Here is a 21,754-nt window from a genome sequence, read left to right as displayed (position 1 = left end):
TATTGTAACTGTGTAATACGTCCTCAGAACTTCTTACGACAACACAACTAAAGATATGCGTGAGGATATATTATTTATTGGTTAAACATTTACTGTGCATAATGTACCTTATCTATAGCATGTATTTCATCTCCAGTCCTGCAGTATCCCTGGCAATACATATCAAATGTGTAGTCCAGGAAAACTTATTCAACTATTAAATGGCTTAATTAGCAGTTCACAAGAATCAATTGTTCTTTAATGGTCAACAAAAATATTCCAGGTCTGATTCTTAATCAATATCTAAACAGAAATAATGTGTGCCTTTGTAAAAAACAAATTTGCTTCACGTTAATTGCCTTGAATGTTGGGCGAACAAGCAAACTATTTAATAAAATTATGTGAACACCTGGTGAAATATACTAAACAACAATATTACAACACAAAGTGATCTTGCAAAGCCTTTTGGCAATATGGTTCTGAAAGGATATTTGTTGGAATATTGTTTTTGCAACGTTTAGACAACCCTAGTAACTAGCTAGCGTCCTTGCTAGGTTCAGTAGCATGCTTGCTAGAGTGCTTGCTAGCTTGCTTTAACTTTGAAAAAAACTTGGAAAGCTCAGTTTAACATGAATTGCTTGCTTTAACTACAATCAGGCCTGCAGTCCAACCGAGCATTCCAATTTTTACTCTGTCAAAATGTTACAAATAAAAGTGCGCTAGCAAGCACTCTAGTAAGCCTGCTTAGGAAGCTTGCTAGGACAGTAGCTAGTGACTAGGGTTGTCAAAATCTACGTGAAAGTTTTCTAACATTTGTTGATGAAAATATTTTTAGAATTGTACATAATTCCAATATACTTTCAATTGTACTTGAGAAAAAGGTCTTTCATTTTACTTTTGGTATTGTGCCAGTTCCACAGAACATTACGCAACACAAATTAAGAACGGTAAACACTTCGTTAGTTTTAACACTGCCTCAGCTATTGAACAAATTATATGTAAGCCTATGCGTTTAAAATGTAACATGTATGGTGGCATTCTGACGTTTTATGGGTTACTAGGCAGTTAAGAAATACTAAAGGCTGCAGTATACATAAAAAATCTGTTTAGTTGAAACCTTCACTAAAAGTGGAGTTGCTTTGCGGTGCATCAATACATTAGTCAGCCTGAATCTTAAACAGGGTAAAAAAAAGTATGACTACAGAACTGAAAATTATGCATTTTCTTAAGATTTTTTTTTTTACTGTCTTATTAGACAGTTCAAGTAACACATCAATGAATTATAATGGCATCTGAAGAATTACCTATGCCTGAAACCCAATGGTGCTATCAAACTTCTAATACCAATGGAATTGTATTGGGTTAAAGTTCTGCCCAAACACACAACAAAAATATAATATTAAATGTTGTAGAGTATAACACTTGGACATTCCTATAAATACCCGTTCAAGGCCATTAACATGAAGGTAATTTTTATTTAACTAAGGCACACACCATTTCAGTTTGAGGAATAGAGGAAGATTTAGACAATTATTTTTGACCTTACCATTAAAGAACAATTGATTTTTGTGAACAATTGATTCCTGCTAATTAAACCATTTAATAGTTGAGTAGGTTGTATTTTTCCTGGCCTACACATTTGATATGTATGGCCAGGGATAATGCAGAACTGGAGATGAAATACATGCTATAGATTAGGTATATTATGCATATTAGATGTTTAACCAATTAATAATATGTCCTCATGCATATCTTTTGTAGTGTTGTAGTAAGAAATCCTGAGGATGTATTTCTCAGTTACAAGAAACTTCTGAAAGAATGCGAGGAGTATAAATAAATGCTGCAGGAGGCACAAGTTGGACAAAACCACCATTGTCCTTACTGCCATTAAAGCAGTTAAAGGGAAAACCATGCAAACAATCTAATCTAATCTTGAATTTTGTATTTGTTTTTGTCTCCCCAAGTTTGCAACTACACTGCTCAAAAAATATAAGGGAACATGTAATTATCACAGTATAACACTATGTCAATTAAACTTCTGGGTTATCAATCTGTCCAGTTAGAAAGCAAAAGCGATTGTGAATCCATGTCACCTGTTTTGGAGCAAATTAAAGAGACAACAGGAAATGGTTTTGCAGGTGGTGGCCATAGACAATTACTCCCTCCTTATCCTTCCTCACTAATTATTTTCCAGTTTTGCTATTGTCCTTCACTAATGGTGGTATGAGGCAGTACCTGCACCCTATTTAGGTTGCACAGGCAGTCCAGCTCCTCCAGGATGGCACATCCATACGTGCCTTAGCAAGAATGTTTGCTGTGTCTCCCAGTACAGTCTCAAGAGCATGGAGGAGATACCAGGCTATTACACGAGGAGAGCTGGACTGGGCTGTAGAAGGGCAACAAGCTAGAAGCAGGACCAGTATCTGCTCCTTTGTGTGAGGAGGTACAGAAAAAGCACTGCCAGAGCCATACAAAATGACCTCCAGCAGGCTGATGATGTGCATGTTTCTGACCAAACAGACTCCATTTGAGTGGCATGAGTGCCCGACATCCTTTAGTGCAGAGGTCTCAAACCGGATCCACGGAGGGCCGAGTGTCTGCAGCTTGTATCGCTCTCACCTTGTACTTAATTGACTAATTAGGTCACTAATTGGTTTGTTTCTACCCCCACCTGGTTGTTTAGGTCTGAACTGGGAGCCAATTTAAAGGAAAACCCAAAAACCTGCAGACACATGGCCCTCCGTGGAACCGGTTTGAGACCTCTGCTTTAGTGGGAACTTTGTTCACAGGCCAGTACCGTGCAGCTCGATTGGCATTCAGAGAACACCAGAATTGACAGGTCCGTCATTGGTGCCCTTTTCTCTTCACAGATGAGAGCAAGTTCACACTGAGCACATGTGACCTACGTGAAAGAGCTTGGAGACGCTGTGATCTGGTTTGGTGGGTCAGTGATGGTCTGGGGAGGCATATAGTCTTGGAGGGTCACACAGACCTCCACATGCTAGCCAACGGTACCCTGATTGCTGTTAGGTACTGGGATAAAATCCTCAGACCCATCGTTAGTGCAGTGGGCCTTGGGTTCCTCCTGGTGCAGGACAAGGCCTGGCATCATGTGGCCAGAGTGTGTAGGTAGTTCCTGAATGAAGAAGGCATTGATGACATTGACTGGCCCTGACGTTCCTCAGACCTGAATCCAATTGTGAACCTCTGGGATGTTATGTATCGGTGCATATGACGCCGCCAAGTAGCAACACAGACTGTCCAGGAGCTCACTGAGGCCCTGATCCAGGTCTGGGAAGAGATCCCCCAGGACACCTTCCGCTGTCTCATCAGGAGTATGCCCAGACGTGGTCAGGAACGCATACAGCTACCTGGGGGCCATACACACTTTTGAGTCACATTATGCGTTGTCTTGATGAAATTTACGCAAGTTGGAACAACCTGTGATTTCAATTGTTTACTTTTGGGGTGAGTTTGAATCCAGCCCTCAATCATTTGGTGATTTTGGTTTCCATTGGCCGTTACGTCATTTCGTTCTCAACGAATTACACAATGTTCAGTAAATATTTTGATCTTTAATATCTTTCCTTCCTCAAGACCCGATGTGTTAAGTGTTCCCTTAATTTTTTGGAGCAGTGTATTATTCAATCATTGGGGCGTTTTTAACTAGAAAAATATTTTTAAACAATTATTATGGGCTATAATCAACTTTTCAGGACAAGGAGTAGTACTAAGCTTATCTGTAAGACCAGGGCAACAGATTTTTCTGTTATGTATTTAAGAAGATGTAAAAAGTGTTCTTTAAAACATTATTTGTACACACAGGTGTCATCATGATGGGATGTGTAAAAATGGTAAATTATAAAAAATGGAATGCTCACAATTGTTTTCTTTACTAAACATGTTATTGTCAGTGACAAATACAATAAATGTATACTAAACAACACTTTGTACTGAAATTCTCTATACAGGGCGAGATCTTTTCCAAGAGGGATGACTTTGGGACTCCCCTTCTATACCAAGCTGGATAGAGGCTGTGTGGTTACACAGAATTTCAAATGGCATACATGGACAGTAAACCGGACCTGCAAAACAACCTTTTGGATATACAGATTACCTCAAACAAATTGCTTACAATTTACAATAAATATATTTAGAAATAGAATAGGTTATGAGGAATAAATAAATTATTATGAAGAGTTAACTCTAAGGATTATTCTACTTTTAAGCTGACCAGTGCATAATTTTATCATAGTCTTCCGGTAGTAGTTCACTAACATCTCATCTTCATCCGCTTATCCGTATCGGGTCGCGGGAGCAGCAGCTCCAGCAGGGGACCCCAAACTCCAGCAGGGGACCCACATTTGCCAGCTCTGACTGGGGGATCCCGAGGCATTCCCAGGCCAGTGTCGAAATATAATCTCTCCACCAAGTCCTGGGCCTACCCCGAGGTCTCCTCCCAGCTGGACGTGCCTGGAACACCTCCCTAGGGAGACGTCCTGGGGGCATCCTTACCAGATGCCCGAACCACTTCAACTGGCTCCTTTCGATGCAAAGGAGCAGCAGCTCTACTCCGAGTTCCTCACGGATGGCTGAGCTTCTCACCCTATCCCTAAGGGAGAAGCCAGCCACCCTTCTGAGAAAACCCATTTCAGCTGCTTGTACTCGCGATCTTGTTCTTTTGGTCATGACCCAGCCTTCATGACCATAGGTGAGGGTAGGAAGGAAAATTGACCGGTATATCTTCCCTGTCCACCAGGGTGTTCGAGGGTTACCGCCCCTTGATGCACCTAAGACCTTTAGACCACAGCTCCCCTCCGCAGCTTCGGAAATGGAGGTTTTGAACATCGACCACTCAGGTTCAATGCCCCCAACCTCCACAGGGATGCCAGAAAAGCTCAGCCAGAGGTGTGAGTTGAAGATCTTTCGGACAGGGGCCTCGTCCAGACGTTCCCAGTTCACCCGCACTACACGTTTGGGTTTTCCCGGTCTGTCCAGAGTCTTCCCCCACCCCCTGACCCAACTCACCACCAGATGGTGATTGGTTGACAGCTCCGCCCCTCTCTTTACCCGAGTGTCCAAAACATGCGGTCTCAGATCCGATGACACGATCACAAAATCAATCATCGGCCTTCGGCCTAGGGTGCTCTGGTATCCTTATGTTCCTTATGAGCATCCTTATGTTCTAACATGGTGTTCGTTATAGATAATCCATGACTAGCACAGAAGTCTAACAACAAACGACCACTCGAGTTCAGATCAGGGAGGCCGTTCCTCCCTATCACGCCTCTCCAGGTGTCTCCATCATTGCCCACGTGTGCGTTGAAGTCCCCCAGCAGAATTATGGAGTCCCCTACTGGAGCCCCATACAGGACTCCATTCAGGGTCTCCAAGAAGGACAAGTACTCTGAACTGCTGTTCAGGGCATATGCACAAACAACAGTCAGAGATCCCCCCCCCCCACAACCTGTAGGCGTAGGGAGGCGACCCTCTCATCCACTGGGGTAAACTCCAACATAGTGGCACTCAGCCGGGGACTTGTGAGTATCCCAACCCCCGCCCGGCGCCTCACACCCTGGGCAACTCCAGAGAAGAATGAAGTCCATCCCCTATCCAGGAGTACGGTTCCAGAACCGAGACTGTGAGTGGATGTAAGCCCCATCAGATCTAACTGATAGTGCTCCACCTCCCTCACAAGTTCCGGCTCCTTCCCCAACAGAGAGGTGACGTTCCACGTCCCCAGAGCCAGCCCCTGCCGCCCAGGTCTGGTCCGTCGAGGCCCCTGGCCTTCACTGCCACCCATATGGCAGCGCACCCGACCCCAGTGGTTCCTCCCATGAATGGTGGGCCTATAGGATGGAGAGGGGGGTGCCACGTTGCTTTTTCGGATTATGCCTGACCGGGCTCCGTGGCAAACCCGGCCACCAGGCGCTCGCCGGCGAGCCCTCCCTCTGGGCCTGGCTCCAGACGGGGGCCCCGGGCTTCCTCCGGGCAGGGTAACTCCTCATCTTCCTCGTTTAAACATGGAGTAGTTCACTAACATGTAACAGTGATTCAGCTTTCAGTACTAGATTGATCATCAGTAAGAAATGTCCATTAGATGTGGAATACATCTAATCTCAAATATTTAAGGTAAAGAATACATTTTCACAACCTACCTTGGCCTAGTGTCACTATTGACTGAAAACAGCTATTCTAATCTCTTTTGGATTAATCCAGATTAGGAGATTGACTAGCAAAATATAACAACAATTCAACTGGAAACCAATTTGGCACCTACATACATAAAATGTACAATACTGTGTACACAGTTACAAGCCAAAGCCTCGCAGACAAAATAGAATGAACTAGAAATGCTTACTCAAAGTGTTGCTTTATGTCATCCTCTTCGGCATATTTGGATATCCCATTGATAAATAAAGTGCGTTTCACCTGCAAAAAAGCAAATGCCTTCATTCACAATTGCTGAAAATAACAAATATAACAACCAGATCTACACCAGAACAATTAAATTACAAATGTTTATATTCAGTAGACATTATAAGGGAAGTTCAGCAATCTTAACATGTAACATTATTTTTACCCTGTGATTGTAGTGGTTCACTAATCTAAGGTTACCAGACATCTCCATTTTTTTATTTTTTTATTGATGTCATCAAGTTGAAGTGAAATTGCAACTGAAATCTTAATAATTAGATGCTACAGTTGTAGAAAATGTATTTATCGTACTTATTTATTAATTATCTTATTAGAAGGGATTTGTACTCTGTATGTTTGATCAATTACACATATGCTGAAAAGCTAGTCTCTCTTTCTGTCTCCAACTTATAAGGCCAGTGTCTTGTGTTCAGGGGCAGGGATGAATGGAATGTCGGCTGGGCAGGGCCTTGGCTACTTTTATCAGTAAGAGAAACAGGCCTCTGCCTGTGCCATAAAACCGCCATAAGAAACTGTTCTCTAGGAGGAAGCTCTGGAACAGCAGGGGGTTATTATTATTTACATCTTACAGGTGACCAGAGCTCTATTCCTTATTGGGAAGAGCATGGTTAACTTGAGTCCCCATATAGTAACTGTCTAGATTGATATATCTCAGCCTTTGACCAGGCTGTCTGGGCAACCGACATTCTATCATTTTCTGTCTCCTGGAGCTATTTGTGCAACCTTGCATTTTTAGACTACTAATAGTGGCTACTATTCCTTGTATGTACATTCTGCAAATGCTAATTCCGTCATCTGTATGGTTGGAGGAGGATATAAGCTTGAAACTTAAATGCATAATCAGAACAATCTGTCATGGCACTACTCTGCTAGTCTCTGTACTCATTCTCTGTCATTATTGTGACAGTTGTTCCTGTGGTGCCACGTAATTAAACTTGAAATAATCAACTGTTATACTAGACTCTGAGAAGTTCTATAAATCACAAACATTTTATATCTTCCACATTTTGGCACCCCAAATGGGACTTCTATATCTTCACAACGACTGTGTTTGCTTTTCAACTCTCTCCAGCCGACTGAACTGCCGGCATCATGAATAGGTAAGCGAAACCTACTTGACAAAATTCACAACAGTTCATATCAGTCTGTTTAGAGAGTTGAATTGTTTGCCCCGGAGCCGGGAGTGACCAAGTTTATTACATGTAAAATAACAGTTGATTAATGATGGTACATGTTTTACTGTTGCTTCATTGATGTTATGTACTAAAAGAAAAAAAGAAAAAATCCTTCAATAAGAAGTTAAAGAACAAAAAAAGAGATGTAACGGGCAGAAACTAAAATCCTTCAATAAGGAGTTACAGAACAAAAAAAGAGAAGTAACAGAAAAGCAAAATATCCTTCGATAAGAAGTTAAAGAACAAAAAAAGAGATATAACGGATTATTTGATATCATTAAGAGAAATCCTAAACATATATTATAGTCAATATGGGGTTCCCAAAATCTGTTGTATGTGAGGGAATAACTAATTCGACACTCCCAAGAACTTATAAGTGAGGGAGCTAGCTGACCGGTTATCAACTGCTGCTGAGGGGTTAGAGTCCTCCAGCAGAGATGGTTAGAGTCCCCTTGCAGGTGATTAGACAGGTGTGCGACACAACCTGTTTGGGTCACATTACTCCCCTTGGTCCCTTGGTGGGTTGCAATAGCAGTGGTTGACAAATCCCTATATGCCAAACCAAGGCTAGTCCTAAAAGGAAGGGTAAATTACTAATTCAAATTAGATTATCCAAGAAACCCTATGTTGAGGATACCCAAAAAACTTTAGGTGAGGGGCCATGTCCAACTAAAAAGTGCTCTGCACTGATGACAGAAGTACAAATGGTGGACTTTGAATGAGAGTTCGTGTGAGCGAATGAGCAAAGAATTTTGTGTGTGCACGGTTGGAGACTGGATGTGTGTGAGAATGAGAATGTATGCTCAATAAAATTTAGTTGATTGGGTTGAGTTCCCTATTATTGCACCACTACACTTGTGTTCTTTATTGTGGTATGTATACTGACAAAAATTACAGCAAAAGGTGTATGTGACTAATTCTTATGAATATAAACCATTCAGGCATGTAATGGTATAGCCGGACATTTAAATTACGTCACAGCTCTCTATTTTTCTTTGGTGCCACCTGTTGGCTATTTGAAGGAGGTTCAGCACTGACAAAAAATAAATTGAATATAATAGTGTGCAAAATTAAGTATGCGTTATATTTTGCAAAGTTATCTGTAATCTTCAAAAAAACACCAGAGTGGCAATTGCCATACTTACACCATTAGTGCTGGTTAATTCTCACGCAGGCACAGACCACTTTTATTTTTGATTTGTTTTAACATATTTAATACACTCACCTAAAGGATTATTAGGAACACCATACTAATAGTGTGTTTGACCCCCTTTTGCCTTCAGAACTGCCTTAATTCTACGTGGCATTGATTCAACAAGGTGCTGAAAGCATTCTTTAGAAATGTTGGCCCATATTGATAGGATAGCATCTTGCAGTTGATGGAGATTTGTGGGATGCACATCCAGGGCACGAAGCTCCCGTTCCACCACATCCCAAAGATGCTCTATTGGGTTGAGATCTGGTGACTGTGGGGGCCATTTCAGTACAGTGAACTCATTGTCATGTTCAAGAAACCAATTTGAAATGATTTGAGCTTTGTGACATGGTGCATTATCCTGCTGGAAGTAGCCATCATGGTGGTCATAAAGGGATGGACATGGTCAGAAACAATGCTCAGGTAGGCCGTGGCATTTAAACGATGCCCAATTGGCACTAAGGGGCCTAAAGTGTGCCAAGAAAACATCCCCCACACCATTACACCACCACTACCAGCCTGCACAGTGGTAACAAAGCGTGATGGATCCATGTTCTCATTCTGTTTACGCCAGATTCTAACTCTACCATCTGAATGTCTCAACAGAAATCGAGACTCATCAGACCAGGCAACATTCTTCCAGTCTTCAACTGTCAAGTTGCTCTTCTATCAGCTTGAATCAGTCGGCCCATTCACCTCTGACCTCTAGCATCAACAAGGCATTTTCGCCCACAGGACTGACGCATACTGGATGTTTTTCCCTTTTCACACCATTCTTTGTAAACCCTAGAAATGGTTGTGCGTGAAAATCCCAGTAACTTAACAGATTGTGAAATACCCAGACCGGCCCGTCTGGCACCAACAACCATGCCACGCTCAAAATTGATTAAATCACCTTTCTTTCCCATTCTGACATTCAGTTTGGAGTTCAGGAGATTGTCTTGACCAGGACCACACCCCTAAATGCATTGAAGCAACTGCCATGTGATTGGTTTATTGGATAATTGCATTAATGAGAAATTGAACAGGTGTTCCTAATAATCTTTTAGGTTAGTGTATATTTAAACATATTTTTGGTCGTTTCTTTTTGGGGTGTTATAAAAGAAACGGTAATTTTTACTATTTATCACAACTACTCCTAGCCTGTTTTTTTCACTAGCTCTCTGATCCTAAAAACTATCTAGTCACTTAAATATGGCATTAGAGTGGTTCCCGTTAGATTAGAAATTGTTCCTGGGCCATACAGTAGGGGAAATTTTTCCAATATTTTCTAGATACAAAGGGTACATTCAGAACACCCAGACAAAATACAAACAAATACTTGCTCTGCAATTTATCAAAATGGTGAGGCTATTTGTGGACAGATAAACCTGAGTTGTTGCAAATTATTCATCACTATATAAGCCAAGTATCTAATAATTATTTAAACTAAAATATATATATAGAAAGGGCTGAAGTGCCGGTCTTTTTCTGAATAGAAAAATAAAAAAAACTGAAAAAAGTTTCTAACATTGTTTAATTAAGAAATAGGAGATCCAAGATAAAAGCAAGACCCCTGTAAAATACATGCTGAAACAAAATACAGTGTTAACCCTTTTCCACCACAAGGCACTTTTGACCCTGTAATATTGACTGAGGTCCATGGAGCAATATCCTGCAGGAGCCACGAACGGGGCCTGCTACTATTAATAGAGTTACAAAACCTTTGAATGTTAAATTGGCAGGCCAAACTATTGAACATGAATTCCTGTACTGCCTGAAGATAGCAGTCAATTTGATGGGAAGGGACCTCTTATGCAAAATAATGCTACAATTCACTGCTCTCCAACTGGGTTAATGTGTTCATTTCCGGCGATCTCAACTGAACGACTGATGATGTGTTTGCAAGCATCTGTCTCCGACACAATCTACTGGCTACAACTTGCAGACCCCCAGTGGCCTACAACGAACTTTGGAGTCACTGTTGGACCAACCACCACTGAAGGGTATGTCTTCCCAATTCCACTTTAATCTCAACAGTTTACACATGACCCTCTTGTACAACCATGATTCTTTACAGAACCTGTATGCAGATGCAGTGCAGGGCTGGCATGGAAGGAGCTCCATCATCACCGCATCTCTCTCAACGCTGAGCAACAGGCAAGGTATTTCACTGATCCACTAAGACATCCACACATTACCCTGGCAGTCACCAAAGGGGCCTACAAGGCAGTTGATGTGGGGAAAATGCTGAAAACACTTGACAATCTGACAACATGGTCACCCATGCCAAACACACAGTGGAAAACTACAATTCATGAAGAAATGTCAGTATACCGATGTGTTGTAAATAATGTTGACTCTACAATTTATGAAAAGCACCTGGTCTCTACACAGTGTGTGGTTTCAGAAACGCTTCCAGAAGTGGAGAAAATCATCGAAGATGCCCTGAAGGGGGATGTCTGGTCGACAGGACCAAACGATGTGGGACTCTGCTCTGCTCCAAGTGTCTGCATCATTCTGAAACCCGACATGGATGGCCCTCGAGTACGACAGTACCGGATATCACCTGAAGGTGAGGCAGGACTCAAACCTGCCAGTGAAGAAAGTGGGCACAGGGAAGTATCGAATAGTCCAGGACCTATGACCTCTAAATGATGGGGGGTACCTAACCCTGCCACCATTCTGTCTACCATTCCAACAGACACAAAGTGGTAAACTGTCATTGAACTGTGTTCAGCATTCTTCTCTATTCCTCTGCACCCAGATTCACAGCCATACTTTGCCTTCACCTATCGTGGCCAACAGTACCCCTACTCCAGACTACCCCAAGGCCACTGTCCCCATCCATTTTCAACAGGGTGCTGGCAGCAGACCTGGCCGATGTCTGTTTGAAAGGGGGAAGCACCCTGATACAGTATGTCGACAACCTCCAACTGGCCTCACCTTCCGAAGAAACCTGTATTCAGGACACCATAACCCTCCTGCAAGCATTGGAGAGAAAGGGTCACAAGGTATCAAGGACAAAAGCACAACTGGTCCACCAGCGGGTATTGTATCTGGGTCACATTGGAAGGGGGTGAGAAATGTCTCTCTACAAATTGTGTGTCTGCTATCTCTGCCTGCCCACAGCCAAGGACACAGAAGGAGTGGCAACGTTCCTGGGCATGACGGGATACTGCAGGATGTGGATCCTAGAATAGGCCAGGTTGTCTCACACACTACACGACCTGGAAGTCGATGACAACAAACATTGTCTGGGATGACGACGCTCTGAATGCATTCACTGAACTGAAACTGTCTCTACAGCAAGCTCCCGCCCTGGGGTTGCCAGACCACACCAAACCCTTTGATCTCTACGCAGCAGAAAAGAGGGGGTTTGCACATGCAAAGGTATGTTGTCATCTCGATTGAACAGGGTGTCATTGAACAAGGTAGATTGCTGCTGTAACTCATTCTGTTACTAAACATCAATTTGGGTCCAGGTTACACTGCATATCCGTGAACTACAGAACTCTGTCGCCGAGGCTCAGAAACAAACCTGGGGCTGACGGCATCTTTAGACACCCGTCCAGTAGGCCTGCTGCACCAGCCTCACTTCTGCCCAGTGTTTCCAGAGTGGCACACAGTGTGTGCCATATGGGAAAAGGGTGAAGGATATAGCTAGCATAGGTAAACTTTTGTTTGCCCCGGGCTGCGAAATTTGCAGAGAATGCCCAACCTGTAAGGTACACAACATACAGAAAACAGGTCCTGTGAAGCAAGGTAAAGCACCTCCACAACACGGTCCATTTGTACACTTACAGATGGATTTCATTGACATGACAGGGAGAGCTGGGGACAAACGCTATTGCTTAGTAAGAAAAAAACTATGCACCGAGACCGAGGTTCAGTGTACCAGAGATTCTCTCATCTGACCAAGGGACACATTTTAAAAACAAACTGATGAAAGAACTGTGCCACGCACTAAGCATTCAACATAAATGCTCATGCCCATGGCATCCACTGAGTGCAGGGATGGTCAGGAGAAAGAACCAATCCCTGAAAAACAAATGTCTAAATGTTGTGCACATACAGGGATGAACAGCTTACCTCTGGCACTAATGGCACTCCACTCCTCTCCTAGTCAAAGGGCTGGGTACACTCCACATGAGATATTGATTGGCAGACCGATGAGGACTCCTTTGGAGCGTCCTCCGAACATTGACTTACAAATCATGACTGACTCACTTCTGGATTATGCTACAGAGCTCACTAGAATTGTCTAGCATATGCATTCACAGATCAAGGAGGCACAAGAACCATCTCCCCCGATGCTGCCGTGCCACAGATACCAACCCGGAGACTGGGTCTACATCAAGATCTACAGAAGGAAATGGAAGGATCCTCGATGGAGCAGCCTACACCAGGTACTCCTGCCAACTCACATAGCACTGCGAGTCTCAGGGAAAGATACTTGGATCCTTGCCAGCCACTGTTGACCAGACCATGACCCTCCAGCACAGGACAGACATCCGGAGCCGAGCCTGGGCTCAAAGAAGGACAAAGTTGGCAAATCAACACAAGAGCAGGGAAAGCCGGTGACCTCCACCTCTGATGCCTCGGTATGATAGCTGCAATCCTGGTCAGCCTATTGGTAGGACTTCTGTTGGATCTAGAATCCACAGGAACTGCTAAGGGTGGGCCTGGAGAATTGACTCTGACAGCCAAACCGAACAAGCAAAGAAACCAGATGTAACTGCACTTCCACTGCACCTCAACACTTCCACCACACACCCACACACTCCAACAACAACAACAATTTTGGGGAACACAAAGCAGAATATCTGACCCTGGGTATCCAGGGGTTTCCAACAGGGGCAAACTGTATAGCAGGAGGACTGAAGTTAGCTACTAACAGGGACTGGCTCCCACCAGGGCTTTCCTCGAAAGTAAGTCTATGTCAATACACCTTACACTCATATATATTTTCCAGTTCAATCATTAGGGAAAGTGGAGGCACTCTCTCCCACACATTACAACTTGACAAAAGGCTAGAACTTCCTCATAGGTTTTATGCTGTATGCATGTTCTTCATTATTAATACCTCAGGAAAAGAACTAATCAAGAACAGGTTGCTCTCATTGATCGACGTATCCAGGTGCAATGGTCCACCATCTGTAGGACCCGGGTGGCCCATAGGAGAAAAGGGAGGACCAACTCTTGTCCCCCCCAATTCACGACCCAATTTAGACCAGAGGTAAGAAGCAGACAAACTTTCTCTCCTCCATTGTGCAGGGGAGACAGAATAGCCCATATATAATGTTTGTTTACCCCAGGGTCTCCTGCAACTGTCGTAAGTCTCTTATCTGCCTCACCAAAATCGTTTGCCCAGACAGCTTCATGGGATCAGGAAAAGAAGGAAGCAGTTATAGGCAACGATTGCCCAGAAAAAGTAATGATAACCCATGTGCCCATAAGATACAAAGTTAGAATTGTATTCTCTTTAATTAACCCATCCACATTAACCATTGGCACTGTGTTCTACTGTACTTTCTCCACCCCTGAAAGAGCCTCAAAACAAGAGAACCGGGTGATTCGCCCAGGCCATCAGGTCATAGTGGTAACCTGTAACAGACCCAAGGTAACCAACACACACCATGATTCAGTTTGGTCACAATTCCACAGCAGCCTCTCTTTCTGTTCAGAACCATGCCGTTAAAGGCAGGACCAGTAACCTATATAGCCAACTTGCTCTTGCCAATGCAAGAGCCATTAAGAAAGGAAAATGTGTGGGCTAATACCACACAGTTCCACAGGGGGTGTGCCTCTTATAATAATAATAATAATACATTTTATTTATAATGCACTTTATATCAATTAAATGACCTCAAAGTGCTACAATGCATTAGCCTAAAAGCATAGAAGTGACATTAAAATAACACAATTAAACAAAAAAGGCTTTTCTAAAAAGATGGGTTTTCAGGCCCTTTTTAAAAGAGTCCACAGTCTGTGGGGCCCTTAGATGAACAGGGAGAGCATTCCACAGAGCTGGTGCAACTGAGCAGAAGGCACGGTCACCCATTGTTCGCAGCCTTGTCCTCAGAGGCTGTAGGAGGTTAGCCTGTCCAGAGCGGAGATGGCGTGAGGCAGAAAGGGGAGTGATGATTTGTTTGAGGTATAATGGTGCAGTGCCATAGAGACACTGATGGGACAGAAGGGAAACTTTGAATTCAATCCTGTATTGGACAGGAAGCCAATGAAGCGATTTAAGGATGGGAGTGATGTGGTGGTGCTTCGGCACCCCCATCAGGATCCTAGCAGCACAGTTCTGGACGTACTACAATGGCTGGATATTCTTGCTTGGGATCCCGATGAGGAGTGAATTGCAGTAGTCCAACCTGGAGGAGATAAAGGCATGGACAAGTTTCTCAGCATCTGGGAGAGTAAGTGTAGGGCGGAGTTTTGCAATGTTCCTGAGGTGAAAGAAGGAGGTTTTGCACAGATGTTTAATACGGGCGTCATAAGTCAAATGGGGATCCATTCTAACACCGAGGTTTGTGACTGAGGATGAGAGGTGGATATCGTGACCAGAGAAGGTGATGCTGGTGATGGTAGATGACCGGGTTTGGTGTGGAGTGCCAACAAGAATGGCTTCCGTTTTTGAACTGTTTAGTTGCAGAAAATTATCCGCCATCCATGTCTCTATCTCCTCCAAGCAGATGGAAAGTGTGGAGAGAGCTGTAGCCGGGGTTGGGTTTGTTTTGATGTACAGTTGCGTGTCATCAGCGTAGCAATGGAAAGATATTCCATGCCGGCTAATGACATGACCCAGGGGGAGCATATACAGTGTAAAAAGGGTGGGGCCAAGGACTGATCCTTGAGGGACACCACAAGTGACAGAGTGTGTGTCCGAGTTAGCACCACCCAAAGATACATATTCTCTTATGTCTGTTCCAATTTCTGACTGTGACACGTGTGCTTTATTGTTTCCCAATAGTACCCAGCCGGACAGTAAATGTGGGCCAAGTCCAATGGTGAAAGATAGCATCGGATGCAAGTAGACATCCACCCTGTGCTACTCTTGCAAAAGAAAGGCTGTCCCGGTAACTGTGACTGTCCTGAAACCTCTGATGTGGTGTATACACCGAGAAGGCTGTATACACCGAGAAGGCAAACGTTCCCACTTACCTGAAATGTACCAGATCAAATTAATCCTTAAGATGTGTAGAGGATGGAACAGCCACTTTACTTGCTCTGCTATTTGTAGCAGCTGCTTGTGACATATCTGCCTTAAAAGGTACTTATTGGGTGTGTGGTACCCAGGCTTATGATTTACTACCTAATAACTGGGCTGGCACTTGTGGGTTGGGATACATCATTCCGGCAATGCGAGTCTCGGATTCTTTCCCTGTTGTTGTTAATAGTAGCCAGCGGCCAACACGTGACCTATCCTGGCTGACCCATAAGCAGACCTGGGGCACTTGAACAATGGGCATGCTTTTGCCCATGTGTGGTGTGATGCAGTCCTTGGATCAGGTGCATCATTTGGCTTTGGAAGTAGAACATCTGACTAATGTGACCGCAAGGGATAGTAATTTGATCTCTGAGGAGATAGGAGCTGTATGCTTGCTTGCTCTCCAGAACAGGGCCTCCCAGGGACGAACCTGTGGTCTGATAGGACAGGAATGCTGTACATTTATACCTAATTACAACTCCACTGTTTCTGACATAGTTAATGAAATGATTCAAGTTTCCCACCAGGCCCACAATGATGACATCAAAGGATCACTTTCTGGGATAGCTGGGCTGTGGAGTCAGTATTGCTGGGTAAGTCTTTGAATGGATTGATATAGTCATTATAATCCTAGTGGCCATAGGCCTGTTAGTACTCCTCCTACGTGCCAGTTATCGAGTGGCCCTGAATGCATTGTGTTACAATAATAATCAGTTCGGCATAGAGCTAAAAGACTAGTTTAAGACATCCCAATGTTTAGAATTGATCTACTGATACTGATTTACAGATGCTCACATATACTGACTGTTATTTACCTAAGTCCATGCTTTTGCCCAAGTATGGCAAAACCCGCAGGACGACTACGATGGTGGATGGACCCCGTGGAGGAAGACGAGGATATCCACACTTAGTAAGTTCAACATTGATCTTTGTAACCATAACAACTGTCTTGATTGTCAGTGTTTGATTCTGTTATTTAACTTATTTCAAAGTAACTGTAACATCCTGATCCTTAAGGCCAGGAAGTTTTGACAATAAAGAATGTATTTTATACTGCAAGAAATTAATTAATTTATTGTCCCTTTGGGGACAAAAGGGAGGAATTGTAGAAAATGTGTTTATAATCATTCTTATTTATTCATTATCTTATTAGAAGGGTTACACATATGCTGAAAAGCTAGTCTATCTCTCTGTCTCCAACTTATAAGGCCAGTATCTTGTGTTCAGGGGCAGGGATGAATGGAATGTCGGCTGGGCAGGGCCTTGGCTACTTTTATCAGTAAGGGAAACAGGCCTCTGCCGGGACCATAAAACCGCCATAAGAAACTATTCTCTAGGAGGAAGCTCTTGAACAGCAGGGGGTTATTATTACATACATCTTACAGGTGAACAGAGCTCTATCCTTATTGGGAAGAGCATGGTTAACTTGAGTCCCCGTATAGTAACTGTCTAGATTGATATATCTCAGCCTTTGACCAGGCTGTCTGGGCAACCGACATTCTATGATTTTCTCCTGGAGTTATTTGTGCAACCTTACATTTTTAGACTACTAATAGTGGCTACTATTCCTTGTATGTACATTCTGCAAATGCTAATTCCGTCATCTGTACTGTTGGAAGAGAAAATAAGCATGAAACTTGAAATGCATAATCAGAACGATCTGTCATGACGCTACTCTGCTAGTCTCTGTACTCATTCTCTGTCAGTATTGTGCCGGTTGTTCCCATGGTGCCACGTAATTAAACTTGAAATTATCAACTGTTATACTAGCCTCTGAGAAGTTCTTATTTCTATATATCGCGAACATTTTACATCTTCCACACAGTGTAAAAATTGCATACACATACACAGGTAAAAAGTGGTGCATTGCATAACCGCATTGATAGAGAATCAGCATTAGCGTATACATTGCTCAAAAAAATAAAGGGAACATGTTATCATCACAGTGTAACACAAAGTCAATTAAACTTCAGGGATATCAATCTGTCCAGTTAAGAATAATTGCGAATCAATTGTGAATCAATGTCACTCAATTGTGAATCTGATGCCAATGAAAGTGACAACAGGTGCCCTGGAGAGGCAACAGCAAGACAACTCCCAAAAAGAAAATAGTTTTGCAGGTGGTGGTCACAGACAATTGCTCTATCCTTATCCTTCCTCACTGATTTTTCTCTAGTTGGACGTTTCATGTTTTGCATGTTTCAGAGCAAACTGTCAGAAACAGACTCCGTGAGGGTGGAATGAGGGCCTGTTGTCCTCTAGTGGGACCTGTGCTCACAGCCCAGCACTGTGCAGCTCAATTGGCATTCACCTAATTGGCAGGTCCGCCATTGGGCCCCGTTATCTTCACAGATGAGAACAGGTTCACAATGAGCACATGTGACAGAAAGAGTCTGGAGACGCCGTGATGAACGCTATGCTGCCTGCAACATCATCTAGCATGGTTTTGGTGGTGGGGCAGTGGTGGTCTGGGGAGGCATATTCTTTGAGGGTCACGCAGACGTCCATGTGCTAGCCAACAGTATCCTGACTGCTGTTGGGTCTGAGGACTTCATCCCGGTACCAATCGCCAGACCTTATGCTGGTGCAGTGGGCCCGGGGTTCCTCCTGTTGCAGGACAATGCCTGGCCTGATTTGGCCAGAGTGTGTAGGCAGTTCCTGGATGACAAAGGCACTGATGCCATTGAATGGCCCTCATGCTTCCCGGACCTGATTCCAATTGAGAACCTCTGGGACGTTATGTATAGGTGCATCCAACATCGCCCAATAGCGCCACAGACTGTCCAGGAGCTCACTGATGCCCTGATCCAGGCCTGGGAGGGAATCTCCCTGGACACCATCTGCCGTCTCATCAGGAGCATGCCCAGATATTGTCAGGTGTGCATACTGGCACAAGGGGGCATACACACTATTGAGTCACATTATCAGTTGCCGTGATGAACTTCCCACAAGTTGGTACAATCTGATGTTGATCTTAATATATTTTGTTAGTTGAGAGCCGACGTGTGATTTAAGTGTTCCCTTAATTCCTTTAAACAGTGTATGAATCAGGAGTGACTGCATGTAAGTTTAAAAATGTAATAAAAAAATCTACATTAAATTGACATTGCAGTTGCAACAATAAGAGTTAGCAAATAAAAATAACAAAATAAGTCATACCAGATCATCCTCTTTGTAATGCATTTTGGACGTATGCCGTCTCATACTGTATACAGTCAGAAGTAGGTACATGAATGCAAATGAAGTGTGGAGCCATAAGAGGTTTGTCCTGTAAAAAGCAGAAGAGACGTGAATGCCAGCACTAAATTGTATAGGTGTGGGCCTGCACATCCTAGAGTACAATAAATTGTGATGTCATATCTGGTTAGATATGTCAGTTTAAAATCACAAGATGTTTCTTTCATGATACCAAGGAAATGACACATACAGCTCCGGAAACAAAGTTGAAAACGATGGTGTTGAGTGAGGAACAGAATGGTTAAAATTAAGAGACCACTGCAAATTGAAAGCTTCTGTTCCTCACTCAAAACTTTCCTTTTCAACTTTTTTGGAATCTAAAGAAAAAGGTGCAGTGGTCTCTTAATTTTTTCCGGAGCTGTATTTTGATTGTTATTTATACTTTATTTCTGGTTGTTTATGAAGTAAATGATCTGATCAAGATGTCCCAAATGACACCCTAAAATCCTTGCTGTTTTGCCTGTTGCTATTTTCTACCCATTATTCCTTTTTTAAACAAAATATCTTTTAATAATAATATTAATAACAATAGCATAATATAAATAATTAATACAAATATTATTAATCAACAAAATAATGTAAAAACATGTACCAACCCAGATTTCAGGTTTGCTATTGTGGTCCGCCCAAAGCTGTATGCATTATTTTCTGTTGACAAAAAGAGAACAAACATTTTAGATAATCATTAGTTAATTGAATGTGTAGTAAGGTTAAATGAGACTTTCTTTATTGAGAAATTGCATCTAATCAGATGGACAAGTTATAGTAATTTTCCTTTGGGTAATGTACCATTTTGTGTTCCAAAATAGGTCAAAATGAATCCACAAAACATCTGAAAGCTGTTATTTTCCTAAAGGCCAGAAAGAAGGTAAGCATATCCACAAAATAAAGAATACAAGGAAAAATATATTACATTAAATGTGCAATTATGTGCAAAAATATATAACCATGGGAAGGAGGGGTTAATATTGTTTGATCAATTCATCTGAACTTTTCGTATTGGTGTTTCCTACCCTGCCCCCTTTCCTTTAAAACAATGAGGGCAGCTACAAGCAATGGCAACATTGTTTTTCTATTAAGAAGTCACCACTTCTGAATCGCCTTGCATGATGGCTAAAGAAGACAAGCTCTCCTTAAAGGCTATAATTGGAACAAAGAATTACCACAAAATTGCGGTCTGGCATTGAGAAGTTCCTTGAAAGTAACATACACCCAAAACAACTAGAACTTGAAGATGGGACTGGGACTTGGATAAATTATGCAGGATTTAGCTGGGTTTTGCATTCAGTTGCTATTAACCAGATTGGACGTGAGTAGGACACATCCAACTCACGTCCAGAGTTGCAAACAATATGGCATGCATGTTTTTTTTCCTTTTCACTAGTATCTGCATGTAGCCAAATGGAAAACTTTTTTATATAAATTAAACTCACAACCCAGATCATATACTACATGTAATCACACTTAAAAGCGATCATTTGATACTAAAGAAGTAGCTTTTGAAGCATTTATCACAAATTCTGAAATACAGAAAAAACATTTCCGCTGAGTTAGTGGGTCCTAATTGCAAATATGTTTCCTGTGAGGATTTGGACCTACATACCTCTTTTCAAGATTGTATCTCAAATGGGTTGAGCATCGTGAGCTTGCAAATGTGGAAAACCTCAATAGCACCACCGTGTGAATGATAGAATCCTCTGTCAATGTATTTACCAAGTAGAATTATTAGGGGGCCAAGCAACCATGTTTCATTATTATTATTACTATTATTATTACTATTATTATTAGGGTTTCAGCAGTTCACTGGAGAAACCCTATTGTGTTTGTACTGTTTCATTATTAGGGGTTCTCCGGTAGGGGAAACCCTACTGTTATTGTTAGTATTATTGTTATTATTCTTGGTGCCTAAAATACTTAATAACTCAAAAAGTCCATGGTAAAAAAATGCTATCAACTTTTCTTTACAATGAGAATGTGTCCAAAACTACAAAAATCTTCTTCTGACCGTGGTTATGAAAAATGAGAAGAATGGATCTATAGTTTTACTTTCGCAGATTTGATGAAGAAACAAAGTCAATCATTCGAGGTAAGGAAGATTGCCTAAAATGACTTATTACAATGTTTCTCTAATAGGGTCACTTTATTATTTTGATAAAAAGTAGGTTTTCAGCTATGAATATTTACGAGCTTGACGTTTCCTAAGTTAGCTTAACTGAAGCTATTTGGCCTGCATTGCACTAGCTACCCACTTCTGAATTAATATGCATATTTTGCATATATAATTTATGAAATAAGGTGTGTATCATGTGTTTGTCTCTACGATGTAAATATTCTTTAGGAGTCTGATTGTACTGAACTAGCTATGACCACGACTGTATTACTTTCCCTAATGCTTGTGTCCATGTAATAGGCGTGCCTATGTAGACACAAGCAACTTGTGAATGATTGTTCTGCAAGTCCTTTGTTTTATATTATGTGTTATGGATAGTAAGTGCATATAGAGATAGGCCTACAAACAATGTGTAAGTGAAATAA

The 21,754-nt window shown here is 42.3% G+C and overlaps 1 protein-coding gene across 10 annotated transcripts in view; it reads right to left on the bottom strand.

Annotated features, from left to right (window-relative positions):
- Positions 1–21,754, bottom strand: part of LOC105027157 (CSC1-like protein 2) — a 299,336-nt gene that overhangs the window by 90,400 nt on the left and 187,182 nt on the right. For all 10 annotated transcript variants that reach the window (XM_034294237.1, XM_034294244.1, XM_020044463.3 and 7 more), the window contains 3 exons: positions 19,816–19,867; positions 19,142–19,250; positions 6,341–6,411 (listed from right to left, as the gene is read on the bottom strand). In XM_034294237.1, coding sequence (XP_034150128.1) covers positions 6,341–6,411; positions 19,142–19,250; positions 19,816–19,867 — 232 coding nt within the window. The remainder of the gene's footprint in view (positions 1–6,340; positions 6,412–19,141; positions 19,251–19,815; positions 19,868–21,754) is intronic.

This window comes from Esox lucius, chromosome 9 (assembly GCF_011004845.1).
Source record: "Esox lucius isolate fEsoLuc1 chromosome 9, fEsoLuc1.pri, whole genome shotgun sequence".
Taxonomy (NCBI): domain Eukaryota; kingdom Metazoa; phylum Chordata; class Actinopteri; order Esociformes; family Esocidae; genus Esox; species Esox lucius.
The sequence above is the reverse complement of the archived record's forward strand: the minus strand, read 5'-3'. Positions and strand labels throughout refer to the sequence as shown.